The 16,509-nt window shown below is 36.9% G+C and overlaps 1 protein-coding gene across 1 annotated transcript in view; it reads right to left on the bottom strand.

The window, feature by feature from the left end:
• Positions 1–4,318: 4,318 nt before the first annotated feature.
• LOC109048207 (multifunctional procollagen lysine hydroxylase and glycosyltransferase LH3-like) overlaps positions 4,319–16,509 on the bottom strand; it is a 14,872-nt gene continuing 2,681 nt past the window's right edge. The window contains exons 3-21 of the mRNA XM_042754631.1: positions 15,853–16,033; positions 14,283–14,374; positions 14,042–14,178; positions 12,760–12,923; positions 12,561–12,673; positions 11,756–11,819; positions 11,574–11,671; positions 10,940–11,041; positions 10,721–10,852; positions 9,430–9,551; positions 9,243–9,347; positions 7,948–8,070; positions 7,738–7,879; positions 7,248–7,361; positions 6,997–7,068; positions 6,139–6,243; positions 5,844–5,990; positions 4,859–4,984; positions 4,319–4,768 (exon numbers count right to left, since the gene is read on the bottom strand). Coding sequence (XP_042610565.1) covers positions 4,613–4,768; positions 4,859–4,984; positions 5,844–5,990; positions 6,139–6,243; positions 6,997–7,068; positions 7,248–7,361; positions 7,738–7,879; positions 7,948–8,070; positions 9,243–9,347; positions 9,430–9,551; positions 10,721–10,852; positions 10,940–11,041; positions 11,574–11,671; positions 11,756–11,819; positions 12,561–12,673; positions 12,760–12,923; positions 14,042–14,178; positions 14,283–14,374; positions 15,853–16,033 — 2,295 coding nt within the window. The 3' untranslated portion in view covers positions 4,319–4,612. The remainder of the gene's footprint in view (positions 4,769–4,858; positions 4,985–5,843; positions 5,991–6,138; positions 6,244–6,996; positions 7,069–7,247; positions 7,362–7,737; positions 7,880–7,947; positions 8,071–9,242; positions 9,348–9,429; positions 9,552–10,720; positions 10,853–10,939; positions 11,042–11,573; positions 11,672–11,755; positions 11,820–12,560; positions 12,674–12,759; positions 12,924–14,041; positions 14,179–14,282; positions 14,375–15,852; positions 16,034–16,509) is intronic.

Below are 16,509 nucleotides of genomic sequence, written 5' to 3'. Positions count from 1 at the left end.
CCTGCTGCCATTCCTGAGCAAGCTCTGCCCTGGTGGCACTCCGATCCCGCAGCTGAATCCTCTTTAGGAGACGATCCTGGCGCTCGCTGGACTTTCTTGGACGCCCTGAAGCCTTCTTTACAAGAATTGAACCTCTTTCCTTGAAGTTCTTGATGAACCTATAAATTGTTGATTTAGGTGCAATCTTAGTAGCCACAATATCCTTGCCTGTGAAGCCATTTTTATGCAACGCAATGATGGCTGCACTGCGTTTCTTTTCAGGTCACCATGGTTAACAATGGAAGAACAATGATTTCAAGCAACACCCTCCTTTTAACATGTCAAGTCTGCCATTCTAACCCAATCAGCCTGACATAATGATCTCCAGCCTTGTGCTCATCAACATTCTCACCTGAGTTAACAAGATGATTACTGAACATGATCTCAGCAGGTACTTTAATGACAGCAATGAAATTGCAGTGGAAAGGTTTTTTTGGGATTAAGTTAATTTTCATGGCAAAGAAGGACTATGCAATTCATCTGATCACTCTTCATAACATTCTGGAGTATATGCAAATTGCTATTATAAAAAACTTAACGCAGCAACTTTTCCAATTTCCAATATTTATGTAATTCTCAAAACTTTTGCCCACGACTGTATATATATTTATATATATATATATATATATATACAGACAGAATAGAAAAAGAATAGAGCAAGCTAGTTTTAGATACCTTTTTTTGCTTTTTGTTAATTGTATAATAAATAAAAAATAAAACAAATAGACAGAATACAAAAAGAATAGAGAAGCTAGTGTTAGTTCTCAAAAAGAAAGTTAGTAAATGAATAGAGTGCAAGTCTAACCCTAACCCTAACCCTAACCCTAACTCTTTCAAGAATAGAATTAAAATAGAAAGTGCAGAGTTAGAGGGTCAAATAAAGATCAGAATAAAGATGACTTTGGCACTGATATTTACATAAATGTCTGCGCATATTCTGTCCCCCAAACCCGAAGAGAAGAAACTAACCGAATTGCCTCAAGAAATGTGTTAATATATGAATTAACTACGTATCCCTGGAGTAATCATACATGGTTCCAATTTCTAGCAAGTATGGTTTTCATCATCATCATCGAATACATATGGTAGGTACATAGGCTATGGCCTCTATAAAATAAACATTAACATGATTTATAAGAAAACCTATTGTAAAAAGCGCTTTACAAATAAATTTGAAAGGCGCCTTTGATTTGGTTTTCCACTAGATTAAACATTTCAGCGCTTTTCTAAACATCCGTGCTTTACTTTTCTCAGTGAAACAGCATCACACACAAACCACTTTATCCACCAGAGGCAGGCGACTTGAGAACGGTGCGGCAGGCGGATTCTACCAAGGGTACGTACATTGGGCTTAAAGCAACCACATGTGATGATCCCGGGCTGGAAACCACTTTGTCCACGGTGAAAGCTGATATGGCGATCCACAGTGCAAAGTTGATGTATTTCCTCAGCGACCAGCACAGATCAGCTCCAGGCATGACGAAGCGGATATCGTCCTCTTTTGGAAGGCCGAACAAAGTTATTTTGCTTTCACAATGAAACACACAGCGTCTATACGACATTGCAGCAGTGGAAACAACAATACTACAACGAGAATAAAAGGTATGCCTTCTTTCTTTGCGTGAACATCTGGGCGGTGTTATGTAAATCTTCCCACATACTGATGTAGAGATGTGGGGGGTGTGTTAGAACGAGCCGTTTCGGGGGGGTGTGGACGAGTCTTAACTTTTATAAAGAATATCTCTTTGGATTTGAGACTTTAGTCTTTGCAACTTTACAGTTTCTGGAGCTTTACAACCCGTCTTCACTTTTACTGCATGGAAAGCGCACATAGTGAGCGCTGGTTGATCGTGACTGAATCTAACCCTAAATCTAATTAAAGTGTGTTTCAATGGCACGATTTTCTGCAGTCGTACTATTTATACGCAGAAAGTGACTTTGGCGCTCATATGATATGCAGTGGACAGGATTAGGGGTAGGTGGGTATTATATGTAAGTCTTTGCCAAAATCTCAGACACACCTCGTTATCACAATATCTCTGAGTAAATCTTAATGAATCATCTGTTCAAGCCTGTGGGGTTTTTTTGCAAGGAAGTTCCTAGACTGATTGAATGGAACATATCCATATCCAAATTAAAACAAAGCTATATTTTATTGATGTTGAACATGATGCTCAAAAGCATCACTGCAGGAAATGCAGGGAAAAAAAATCTATATTTGCCTACAGAATGACATCAGACCTGGAAATACAATCAAGATCAAAATCATCGAAACACTAACAAGAGGCATGTGATGTCCAGCGGTCCAAAATGAATGTCTGAAGTCACATATGACCGTAAGAAAGATGAACACATTTAAAGTGGTGGTCGGAAATGCAAATAGTGTGCTGTACATGAAGCATGACATTGTTTGTGGATAGTGGATCATTTTCAAGTTGTTCCTCTGCTAGAGCACCTGTATGAATTCAGGTCATGATATGATGTTCAGAGAAGAAGCTGAAGAGTTCATGCGCTCACCTAGATGAGTGTGTATCAGGTGTGTAATAAAATAGCACACACACACTGTGAGTAACGATTAGGATCATCAGGAGCCTAAAGATCCACCGGAGAAACGCCAATGCCATCACTGGAGTGTGTGTGTGTCTGTGATGGAGAACATAAAAATGACACACACACACATGTCAATAATTAATCTTCTGATTAAACTCATCACTACTCATAAATGTGATCAAGTGACTGACAGTCTGGTGTGGCGCTAATGAAGAACAACTAACCTGACATGCGGAGTCCCACAAGGCTCAATTCTTGCACCGCTCTTGTTTAGCCTGTATATGCTCCCACTAAGTCAAATAATGAGAAAAACCCAAATTGCCTATCACAGCTATGCTGATGATATACAGATTTACCTAGCCTTATCTCCAAATAGTACAGCCCCATTGACTCCCTCTGCCAATGCATTGATGAAATTAATAGTTGGATGTACCAGAACTTTCTTCAGTTAAACAAGGAAAAAAAACTGAAGTCATTGCATTTGGAAACAAAGATGACGTTTTCAAGGTGAATGCATACCTTGACTAAAGGGGGACAAACAACTAAAAATCAAGTCAGGAATCTTTGTGTGATTCTGGAGACAGAGCTTAGTTTCAGTAGTCATGTCAAAGCAATAACTAAATCAGCATACTATCATTTAAAAAAAACATTGCAAGAATTAGATGTTTTGTTTCCAGTCAAGACTTAGAGAAACTTGTTCATGCCTTTATCACCAGCAGGGTGGACTACTGTAAAGGTCTCTTCACTGGCCTTCAGAAGAAGACCATTAGACAGCTGCAGCTCATCCAGAACACTGCTGCCAGGATTCTGACTAGAACCAGAAATCTGAGCACATCACACCAGTCCCTCAGGTCCTTATACTGGCTTCCAGTTACATTTAAGATTGATTTTAAAGCAGTATTACTCATTTATAAATCACTCAATCAAGAATTTAAATTCCTTGATTTTATTGTTGTGATTATATTTATGAAATGTGCTATATAAATAAACTTGCCTTGCTTTGAAACTCAAAGGATGTGGATGAATGCGTTACTGAGCTGATGCAGGATTACTTACAATCCGCTACAAACTCACCTCCACTTTAAAGAGCCACGCCTACATCTCAACTTCCAATCAGCATCATATAATAGAACCAAGTCCAGCCTTAACATTTATTTTATTTTTGATAATCCCTTACATTCAGATATAATTCACACACAAAAATGTGTTTTTCTGCCCCTCATTTTTGGACGTCACCATTGACATTTAATGCAACACAGATTGCCAAAGTCCACAAATTTTACTAATTGAGCTACTGATCTCTGTGTGAAAATAAAAATGCTGCTGCCATCTTTCTGAAGTCATTTTTACCTTTCTGTAATTTGGCTCTAAATCTCAGGTGAAAACTGACACTCAGTCATTAGTTTCATAAGGATTCCTGATTAAATCTGACGAGTGCAACAGCAGCACTGTTTACCTAATGATTAAAAAATCACGTAAAACTCACTAAAACTCATTAATATTTTATGACAAGAGGAAATATGTTTTAAGTTTTGATTCAGCATTGTTTACTATTGGTTTCTGCAGTGACAGATTTAAACTTTACAGATCATGCACATCATATTAATGTGATTTCATTCAATCGCTATCATATGATCAGTTACTTGCTCAAGTTGTGCTTTAAATTACATGATTCTGGAAAGAATCTACTTTTAGAACTTAAAGTCATTACAGAGTGAATGACACCAGCTTCTGTTTCCAATGTTTATTTTCAAAAGGCAACAAATAATTTAAAGCAGTTTGTACAAAGCTTGAGTACAAAAGCTAACTGAGGACTAAAGCTCTTTAAAAAAACATCTGTGATTCGATTATTATATAAAATCTAGTAAAAATACTCTTCTCATCAAGCTTTAAGGTTGATTTGTGTTGAAGGAGTGAATGTCTGGCCTCATATGAAACATCTTGTTTGTTAATTTACAGAGAAACAAACACAGACAGAGAGAGAGAGAGAGAGAGAGAGAGAGAGAGAGAGTTCACGTGAGCTTCAAGGGTCAACGAACGACACCATGATGTAACGTGTTCCTCGTGTGACGGGAAGCCCCTCGTGATAGTGTGTGAGACGGCCCGGGTGCATGAACGACCAGCCCTTCCTGGGAGACTCGACCTTACAGTCGTAACGCAGGAACCGACAGCCTCCGCCCTGATACACACACACACACACACAGAGACGAGTGTATTATGTGTTTATGAGTAGAAACGCTCTAAATAACACAATGGAAAGTCTGTTTACCTCATAATCAATGTTTTTTCTGTTGAGCGCGATGTTGATGGTGAACGTGGAGGAATCGTGATGCGGACGGAGCGATGGCTGCTCGTCAGGACGATAACGAACCACAAAATTCATCACAGCCTGAGCCTGTAACACACACACACACACACACACACACTAGTTCAATAGTTTGGGATTGATAGGATTTAATATTTTTGAAGGAGTCTCTTCTGCTCACCAAGGCTGCATTTATTTAACCAAAAATGTGAAATATTATTCTAATGTAAAACAGCTGTTTTCTGTGTGAATCTCTGTTAAACTGTAATGTATTTCTGTGATGAGCAGCTGTATTTTCAGCATCATTACTCCAGTCTTCAGTGTCACATGATCTTCAGAAATCATTCTAATATGATGATTTGCTGCTCAAGAAACATTTCTGATTATTATCCATGTATAACACAGTTGTGCTGCACAATATTTTTGTGGAAACAGTGATACATTTTATTTTTCAGGATTCACACATGAATAGAAAGTTCAAAAGAACAGCATTTATTTGAAACAGAAATCTTCAACATTAGAAATGTCTGTACTGTTTAATCAGTTTAATCAGTTTAATTGATCAGTTTAATCTTTTAAAAACACATATTTTGAAAGGTTACATATAATTTACTACAAAAAAAATGAAATTGATAATAATCAGAAATGATTTCTGAAGATCATGTGACACTGAAGACTGGAGTAATGATGCTGAAAAATACAGCTGCACATCACAGAAATAATTACAGTTTAACAGATATTCACACAGAAAACGCTGTTTTTTTGTCAATTAAATAAAACTCAATCAAACCAGTATTTTTGATTAAATAAATACAGCTTTGCTGAGCAGAAGAGACTTCATTCAGAAACTGAACACAAAAAAGTCCACAGTTTTTACCAGTAGAGTAAATTTACACTAAAATAAACATGAGCAGTGACGGACATTAAACATTAACGGACTGTGTCTCACCCTCGGATAGTATCCAGGGTAGAGTTTCTCCGTCACAGGAGCGATGTAGTCTTTGAGGAACTTCAGCCACTCTTTCTCAAACTGGATCTGATTCATGTGAATATCGACTGTAGGAACGTTCTCATAACCTCCAGATAACCGTTCATCCTGAGAGAGACACACACACACATGAGCTGCGGCTACACACACACACACACACACACACACACACACACACACACACACACACACACACACACACACACACACACACACACACACACACACACACACAACACACGCTGAGGTCACTGACGTTGTGTTTTCCTCCAGACCATCCACCGAAGTCCTCCATGGTCTCCACAAGCTCATCACACATTCTGTCAGAGAACGCTGGAAACCAGTAGACGTCTGGACAGGGCTGAAACACAACACACACACCACACACACACACACACTCCAGTTTAACTCTGTAAACCCTGACAGAGAAAATCTAATGTTTTCAAATAGAACAGTTTACTGAAGCTTTTAGACTAATATTAAAGAAAATTTCAAAGCAAAAGTTTGCGAATGTGTTTTATGTTTAATCTTCAATCAATCAGGCTTTTATGTAGTATAATAGAGTGAGAATATGGAGGAAAAACAGTTTCAGAGACCTGAATAAGACTGATCTGAATATCAGTCTGAGCTCTATAACTGCAGTAATGTGTCTCAGTGAGATGAGATGTAAATGATCCAAACATATAATGCAGTGATTGAGAGATGAAGAAATAAAGCGCTCCTCAGAAGATGTGAGATGTTCTGGAGGCTTGTGAAGATCATTCCTCCGCTGAGGAACAGTGAAAGTAAAGCTTCTGGAAACAAACGCTCCTCAAAAGATCCTGATGATCAGATTTTGAGACTCTAAAACATGATTGATGGAGAATCAAGTAAAGCTGAGCTGCTTCAGTCCAGTAAGAGTTCATCTGGAGATATTACTGCAGTTATTCTGACCTTTACTTGATGCTGAAAGAGCTTACACAAGAGCCAGAAGCTCCAGCTGAAGCAGATTACACTGAAAGAGCTCTGACTGGATAAAACACTCTGAACTCTCAACCAGAGACAGAAGGCACGAGGAGATTGAGTGAGAAACAGCAGAGTGTGATCATTAAACACATCAGATCTTCAGTCTCACCTGCTCAACAACGTTCTCATCGTCATCAAAAATCTTGGAGTAGTTCTCATGGACGTATTTCTCTCTCCAGTCCTGAGATCACACACACACACACACACACACACACACACACACACACACACACACACACACACACACACACACACACACACACACACACACACACACACACACACACACACACACTCAGGGTTAGTCTGCGCTCACGTGTGTGTCTCTGCACTCGTGTGTTTCACGTGTGAACCTCTCACCACTGGGTTGTTGAATATCTGCCACATGTCCGGATGAAGACGGCTGATGTTGTAACTGGTGGAGGACACCAGACGGCCGAACTCATCTCTGTTGGACACGAACATGAAGATGCCCTGCAGGAGGAAACACACCAGCCACTGACTCCATATGATGAGGCTAATCTGTGTATCTGGATAACAATTAGTCATCTGAGGTCAGTAGGGTCACATTATCTGTATTTCGAGCTTTGGAAAGGGGATTAATTTTTTGAGGATAAAATGGGATGTGTGCAAAAAAATGCACCTTTGATTTGTAATTATTGCAAAGGCAGAGGACATTGGAAGAGCGGGTGCCCTGTGTTTAAAGCTAAGGGAAAGAGGGGAAAGGTTCCACATATTAAACCAGCTGCTTCTGTAGCACCAGCAGAACATTCATGCTGCAGGCTCATTTTCTAATGTAAAGTAAAGTCAAGGACGCTCTTGCAGAAGCTAGAAACAGACGTTATCTCACCTGCTCGCGGACACTCTTGCAGAAGCTCATGTCTGGATCCATGCCCTCCTGCTGGTAGAGAGAGACGGCGGACAGACGCGAGCGCAGAGTCTCTCCGCGGATCAGATAGACCTGAGTGATGTAGGGAACGTTCCACAATCCGCTGGAGGACAGGAGGAGACGTCACGCTGCTGTACTGACACACACACACACACACTGAATGATACTCACACTCTCTTGCTCTGGACGATGTCGATGTAGTCCTCAGCGCGAGAGTAAAAGCCCTCCGGACTTAGGCCCCAGAAGTTGGACCAGAGCTTGCCGTGTCGAGACAGCATGGGCGCGATCACACTCCTGCCAACATCAGACAGACGGAGAACATCAGGAGTGTTCATGTTTAAATCCAGCAGCAGATACTCCTGTTTAAATCCAGTTTGACTCCTGAAATAATGACTAGAGCACTCCATTTCCCCTCTCTGTTCATTTTATTTAATTTTTTCCCCTAAAATCTGTGTTGTCTGTTTAAAAATGTATTGATTCGGTTTTAAAAGGTGAAATCATTTTTAGCTATCAAATGAGTTTATCAATTTAGTAATTTATTGAAATGTTAACAATAATAGGGCAATATGAAATCTGTTTTTCCAACTCAAAATCCATTATATTTTTTCTCCTAAATTCATTTTTTTTGTTTTGATTTTTTGTTTTTCTGTTATTTAGGTTTTATTAAATTTTAACCATCAAAAATAAACAGCTTAATTTATTAAAAATGTAACATAATATGAAAATCCGTTTTTTTCCCCCACAAATTCCATGTTTTTTCTAAATTCTGTGTTTTCCATTCATTTATTTAAAAAAAAAAAAAATTCTTTTTTAACCATCGACTGAGTTTGTAAAACTTATACAATGTAATAATTAATTAAAATGTAACAACAATAAGGCACTATGATCTTTTTACTTCCTAAATTCTGTTTTATTTTTTAAATGTTCATTAAATCTGCAACAATTAGAAATTGTATAAAACTGTTACAATGTAATAATTTATTAAATTATCATACACAAACTGTGCTAAATAAAATTATTTATTTTTTTCCCCAAATTCTGTGCTGTCTGTTTGCAATTTTCTGGATTGTGTTTTACAATTTAATACAAAAATTATCATACACAAACTGTGCTAAATAAAATTAATTCATAAAACTTTAACAACTGCATGCCTTTTTCAAAATGTAATCATATGAAAATTCCTCTAGAACAAAGAATTTAATTTAAATTTGTCTAATAAAAGTGCAGCACACTACAGGTTTTTTAATACAACATTTTTTTCATAAATTAAAACATGGATGTTTTAATAATTTCTAAATTTATTTACAATGTACATTTTACTATAAAATAATAGTACAAAACATTTATTTTAGGGGCTGGTAGTGAAGACCCTTGAGTTTACTCAGATTTTAAAAGATGATAGTTTTCAGCAGATGTGCAACAAGATATTGTAGAAATAAGTGGCACGTCTGTTCATGTTCACTCACTTGTTTTCTTCAATAAGAATCCGCAAAATATCTGGATTTATCAGAGCAACATCAGAGTCGATGCTGAAGAAATAATCGCAGGAGACGTCCTTCTTACACGCCTCGCTGAAACACAAACACACAGTCAATGGAATCATGGGAAAGATCAGCTCATTCAGTGCACACCATCATCAGGGCTGCTATTTACACTGCCATGTTTCTGGCCTGGTCTTGTTTGAGGTTTTCTTCTGGTCCGACAATTCTCGCCCCAGGGAAGAGCGAGCGATGACGCGTCCAGAACCGTTCCACGTGCTGCTCGTGATACACAACCTGCACGCAGACACACAGTTAGTGTGTGTGAACATGTGACTTGTGTGTTTCACCAGTGCATGTGTGGACATGTACCTCACATAGCAAGAAAAACATGTATGAAGGGCCATAAGAGTGTGTGTGTGTGAGCTAGAGATCAACCGATAATCAGTTTTACCGATATTTAATAAACTTTAAATAACTTTATAAATATCTAATAAACATATAAACGACAGATAAAACATGCAACATTTTCACTGAAGATGTATTATGAAGATGACAAAAAAGATCACATTCAATATTTTACACATTTTAACATGAAAAAATACTTTTTTTTAAAAACTTTTTTATTTTTTAACCTTTTCCCTATTTTTGAGATGACAAATTAGGATTAATGAAAGTTTTATAGATTAAACAGTTTGTTCATTTCAGTGATGTTGTTTTCACTGTGTCTAGAACAAAAGTAAAACACTAAAATATACAAATATCATTTTTGTAATCGATTAAGATTACCTGGCAGATAAACATGCAAATAATCTGTATTGATATCGGTTATAAAAACATCGATATCGGTCGATCTCTAGTGTGTGCTTGCATTTGTTATGTATGAAAATGAAATAAAATAATATAATAATTTAATTTAACAATTTAAAATGCATGTTGTTGTCTTTGTGTTCGTACAAATATCAACTACCTGGCACATAAACATGCAAATAATCTGTATTGATATCGGTTATAAAAACATCAATATCGGTCGATCTCTAGTGTGTACTTGCATTTGTTATGTATGAAAATTAAATATTATAATAACTTGACAATTTAAAATGTACATTGTTTTTATTGTGCACATGCTCTACTAAAATGAAATACAATAATATATTAATTTAAAATGTACGTTGTGTACATAAGTTGTGTGCAAAAATGAAATATAACAATTCCATAATTTTATTTATTAATTAAAAAATATATGTTGTTGTCTTTGAGTTCATACAAATATTGGTTAACTGGCACATAAACATGCAAATGATCTGTATTGATATCGGTTATTTAAAAAAGCAATATTGGTCATTCTCTCGTGTGTACTTGCGTTCTTATGTATGAAAATGATGTGTAATAATTGTAATAATGAGTATAATAGTTAAATAATTTAATTTAATAATGTAAAATGTATGCTGTCGTTGTGTACGTACGTTGTTGTGTATGAAGAGTCGTAAGCGTGTGTGTGGGTAGCTCAAAGTTGCGAGCCTCTCCAGAAATTCTTCCAGAAACGGCGTTGGCTGCTCGATGAACACAGCGATATGCACCAGAGGCATCTCCTCGTCCTGCACAAACACACTCAAACATACAATCTCATCCTCCTAAAGCACACAACGCAGAGCTGCCAGACTGTGTTTGTGTCAGGGACTCACAGACAGACCGCTCAGGTCCAGCAAATCATCATCACAGATCCCACATCCGTGTTCGTACGTCCACGCCGTCGGCACGTAGTTACCCAGATAATTCAGCTGGAGCTACACACACACACACACACACGCACACACACAATGAATCTTTTCAACCAGGTTTCCTGAAGACTGTCATTGGTCAGATAAACAGTTAGTCCCGCCCCAAACTCACAAGTCAAGAAACGTTTCTGATTATTATCAATGCTGAAATCAGTTATTCATATTTTTATAAATATATTTTAATTTATTTTTAAAAATATTTATATTATTTTTTTTGTGGAAACATTGATGCATTTTATTTTTCAGGATTCACAGATGAATAGAAAGTTCAAAAGAACAGCATTTATTTGAAATAGAAATCTTTTGTAACATTGTCTTTACTGTCACTTTTGATCAATTTAAAGAATTAGTGCTGAATAAATACACTAATTTCTTTTAATTATAATTAAATTATATATATTTTTATCTTTTCATTGGTGTATATGCATATATGCACCGTGCGATCAGCAGTAAAGCTAAGGTCTGATGTGAATGTCTGTACATTACATGATGGCGCAGCGGTAACAGAGCGATTACTGTGCAGAATGTTTGCGTTTACCTTAGTCGGGCCGTTGCCATGGATAACGACAGGAAGTGTGTCATAGGCCACGTTCCGAGCTCTGACTCTGGATTTCTCAAACTTCAGGACCACTTCCTCTGGAAAAACACACATCCATCAGACAAAATCACAAGAACACAGGCAGAATTACATCAGGTGTGTGTGTGTGTGTGTGTGTGTACCTATGGCTCCATTGAGATTCTGAAAAATGTGGGATTTGTGGTCCAGTGTGATGTTGAACTTCCTCTGGAAAAGAGAAACTGTATTTAGCATGAAAAGCTATATATATATAATACACTCATTCATGAAAATTACAAAAAATATATATTTTTTAATAAAGTTAAGATAATTTCTTAGATGTTCATAAACCCAGATAATCAAATTTTTAAATACTAAATATTTTTTTAAGATATTATGATGACAGTCTCTTTGTTCTTAAACAACTTGGAATGTTATACTAACTCTGCAAAGTTTTTTTTTTTTTTGATGATGATTTTAAATAAGTAACTGTTGAAATTAATATAATATTAATAATTGTTGGTTTAGATATTTTTTAGGGCTTTTAATATTACCATTTAGATTTATTTATTTATTAGATTTATTTCTCAGTTTTAATTTAAATATTTTTAGTTTTCATTTTACTTTTGGTTTAATTTTGAATATATATATATATATTATATATATATATATGTATATATATGTATCTTTATTTTTTTTTTTTTTGTTTTTTTTTTTTACATTTTTTTTTTTTTTTTAAGTTTTATATTTATATTTTTTTATGTTTCATCTTTTAGTTTTAGTTCATTTTTTTGTATTTTATCATTTAAGTTTTTTCTTCTTCATCTATATATCAATTAACAAAACATTTTAACAGTTTAATTTAAGGATAATACTGTAACGCACTGCGCTTTGCTGCTGCATAAAGGCACAGTAAAGATGACCTCAGCGCCCATTGTGTGTTTAATAGCTCCACAAACACACACACACCCTCTGCTCTTTATCCAGGTAGATGCGGGTGTAGAACAGCTGGTCGTCATCGTCGTCCTTGTATTTCCACTGCTTCACTATGGCATAAACCTCAGGAGCGTAGCCGCTGAAACCTACACACACACAAAGAATGACCTGGACGTCAGCTGTCATGGCTGTGGGTTTCACTGCACACACACACACACACACACACACACACCTCCAGAGTTGAGGTAGCGTTTGCCGTGATGCACTACTGGGTATTTGGATGCCAGTCTCTGGTCCGGCCAGCAGAAGCCCTCGGCAGAGAAAACCACACGATGAGAGAAACGAGAGAACTTCTTGAGCAGCTCCTCTGGACCGCTCGCTAAAATCACATCATAACTACACACACACACACACGACACACACACACACATCATGTCAAACATCACAGAAACACTGTATAGGGACTCCAGTCCCCTGCTTTGTACTTTATATGTGTACAGTCCTTGATGTGTATGTTGTTTGTTAATGTCGCTCTTACTATGATTTCGTCTCTTTACAAACTTTACAAAAGTTTCTTTTTTGCAAAAACCATGATTAATTGGTGTATTTTTAAAGGAACAGTGTTTTCTTAAAAGGAACAGCATCTTCTTTTATTCACTTAAGAAAAACATTATTTTAAATCCTGATTGCGATGTTTAAAAGACGTATTTTTTTTCTCTGGCACTGTTCATTTTCTTTTCTTGATCACAAAGATTTACAACTAATGTCTTTTCCTTTTTTCTAATAAAACAATAAACAACAGCTCTGTTTGTTTATTCGTTTTTATTTGATAATAGAAATGAATGGCATCATTTCGTATAGTTCCTTTATTTTGCCATTAGACGTGTTATAGATATAGTATTACAGTTTTTTAAATATTTTGAATAAGATTAAATTTTAATATTTTCTGTTTTCGCTCAGTTTCAGAGAAAGATTTAGTAATATGGTTGAGTGAATTTGTCACTTTTATAATTTTTTATTTTGGGGCGGGGGGTGTTAGTCTATTTAGTTTGAGTTATTTCAGTGCTAAACTAATTAAAAATAAGAATACTAAAATAAAATAAGTTTAAAATAATAAAAATAACTAATATAGCTTTTAATAATAATTAGATTTTTTTTTTGGGGGGTGGGGGGGGGGTCATTTAAATTTTAGTTAAATTTGTAGTAATTTAAGTTTGTTTTTGTTTATACTTCAGTTTTTGGTTTGATTAATTTCAGTGCTCCAACTAAAAATAAATCTAGTTGTTTTTATATTATAATGTTTTTGTTTGTTTGTAACAGAAGACGACATCATAAAGAACATCTTACACAATACCTGCTGACATGAACTAACGTATACATTACAAAGCAGTGGACTGTTTTTGGCACAAATGAAACCTCACACTCACCAGGGCTAAGAAATCAAGTTACATATATAAAGAAACTATTATTAAGCAACGTTAAAGAGAAATCAGCTGGTGGCATTGTGTTCTCACCTGTCTACGAACATGATGGCAGTGTTTTGTTTGTCCTTGTGTTTCTCTAGTTCTTTCTTCAGCCATCGAACCTTCTGACCTCCGCCCACGGTCCGGGCCACATCTCCACCCTTCCACTCCTCACCCAGACCCAGAACCTACACAAACCCACGAACACATAATCGAGCACACATATAGCTGATGCAGTGCATGTCATGTTTACTACAGAAACCTCAGCTTGGGAGGGAATGAGGTGTGGCACCTGGACGGTGTAGTTGAACTGTCGGATGGTGCGCATGAACCGCAGGTAGCCATCGGTCACTTCTGTAGCGGCGGTGATCACCAGCAGCTCACCTGAACACAGACGGATTGTGTTTAAAACATCACAGCTAGCCAATCAGAGCTGGATATTTATAACGTCTCTATATCTACAGTGAAGAGTAGACTATTTCTCTCTACTTGGAATTGGGTGGATATTTTTCTTTTAGGCTTAGGAATATTTATTTATTTATTTGGAGAAATACAAAGTTTCTTCATCTATTTGTGTTTCACAGTCGTAAGATCTGTCAAAGCTTGTTTTTTAGTTACTAGTCTGTCGCAGCGCTGAAAGGAAGGACGAGAAACACTTTTTACCCTCACAAAAGTTTGAGAAAAAGACACAAATCGAAACTACTTACACTAACTACAGATAAAGCCAGATGGCATTTGTACTTGTAGTTAATCACTCCTTAGAGTGAAAACTGTCATTACAAATAGTCATTTTAAATTATTTTGTGTCTGTGTTAATTTTGAACAAAATGTGTGATCTCTAACACAATAGAAATAACAATAAAATAGATGGGAATTATTACATTTCTCTCTCATTTTAATTTTTTTTTTGTAGTTTCTAGTCTCTGACGACAGAGGTTTTCTGTATTTACACAAATCTTTAGGGTTTTTCACAGTGTATATTTTTGCTGAATCGCGTGGAACCCAACGTTCCAAACACATTAGTTAAACCCGGTTTTTATTCCAATAACGATGGGAAATGGGAATACAAATTCACACTGATTTTACAAATACATGCTCATAACTCTGCAGAGAAGACCTGGAAATAAACAAGCCTATATTTATCACGTTGAAATGATTGTTTGCTTTCTGTAAGTGACACAAATCAGTTAACACGATTCACAATCAATGCTGAACATCTCAAAGTGGCCAAACACAAGTCACCGATGTTTAATAATTACATTGTTTCTTAATTAAATCCGCCGACATTATGTATTTGCATAGAAATTGTCACAATCCGACAGCGCTCGCGTGAGTCAGACAAAGATAACTAACTCAAAAACACTCTTAAACATAAAAAAAAAAACATGATAATCGGCAGAATATTGTTCTGTGGTTCCGGTCACACATGCAGGAGATCCAGAAGCTTCCACACGACCTTCTTCTCTCTTTTTATTCAGCATTTTCACACTTCATACAGATTTGCTTCTGTTTTCAAAAATCTCGAGTTCCTCTTTACAGGAATACCATCTAAACACAGTTTCTGGGTCGGAACGCCTCACGCGCTACAGGAACGGTACTGAATCGAAGTAAATATGAATATTATTCTAACTGTTTTTTTATGATTTCTTTGATGACACAGCCGCTAATATCGATTTATCACAATTTTAAACAGAAGTATGGTTTTGCGCATGATGATCAATTATTAATGTTCAGATCTGGTTTGTTCTTTGTTAGCGCGCATATTGTGATTCGGATCCGCTCGTGCGCGGTTACATTAGATGCCGATCTGAAATGGATATTTAAGCAAGACGCTGCCAGAAAAACGGTTTATCGGTTCTTACTGGGTTTCCCTGGGCCTCGGGCTCGGTTCGGCAGAGCTGAACGACGCCACAGAATCCGGGTCAGGATCAGGCGCGCCCGCCGGCAATCGCGCTCGGCGTCGGTTCGGCTCGTTTGTCTCGTCGCTCCATCCGCAGCACTCCTCCCGAAGTTCGCGGACGCAGGGTCAGGAGTTTTTGTCGTCTACTTGAAGAAACCGCCCCTCGCTAAAACTCCCCGCTTTTTTCGGAACAAGCCAATGACCACTGAGCACCCAGATGACTTACAGGTGAACTAGGCCAATAGCAAGAGAGAACGCGACAGGGGCCGTCCGCCCATCAAAGTCAGGAAAAATGGAACGCAATTCCGCCAAAATTCAACCCTTTGTGCTACAGAAAGAGGTGATTGAGGGAGGAGTGCCCACCGTTGTAGGCAGCACTAAAGGGGTGGTGTGTACATAAACGTTTCTAAAAATACATTATAATATGTAAACTAATCAATATAGTGTGTTTACACTGCTAAAACATTAATAATAGTGTCTTCTTGACTGATTTGTTATTGTATTTTATTTTACTTTTAATATGTGAACGATGGGAATGGAGCGTGTGGATTACTTAACATTCATGGAGAAGATAAAAGCTGAAACAAATCCAGCATTGGGATTGTTTTAACTCAAATAC

This window comes from Cyprinus carpio, unplaced genomic scaffold, assembly GCF_018340385.1.
Source record: "Cyprinus carpio isolate SPL01 unplaced genomic scaffold, ASM1834038v1 S000006559, whole genome shotgun sequence".
NCBI classification, from domain to species: Eukaryota; Metazoa; Chordata; class Actinopteri; order Cypriniformes; family Cyprinidae; genus Cyprinus; species Cyprinus carpio.
Note: the sequence above shows the minus strand (reverse complement) of the source record. Positions and strands in the feature narration are given on the sequence as shown.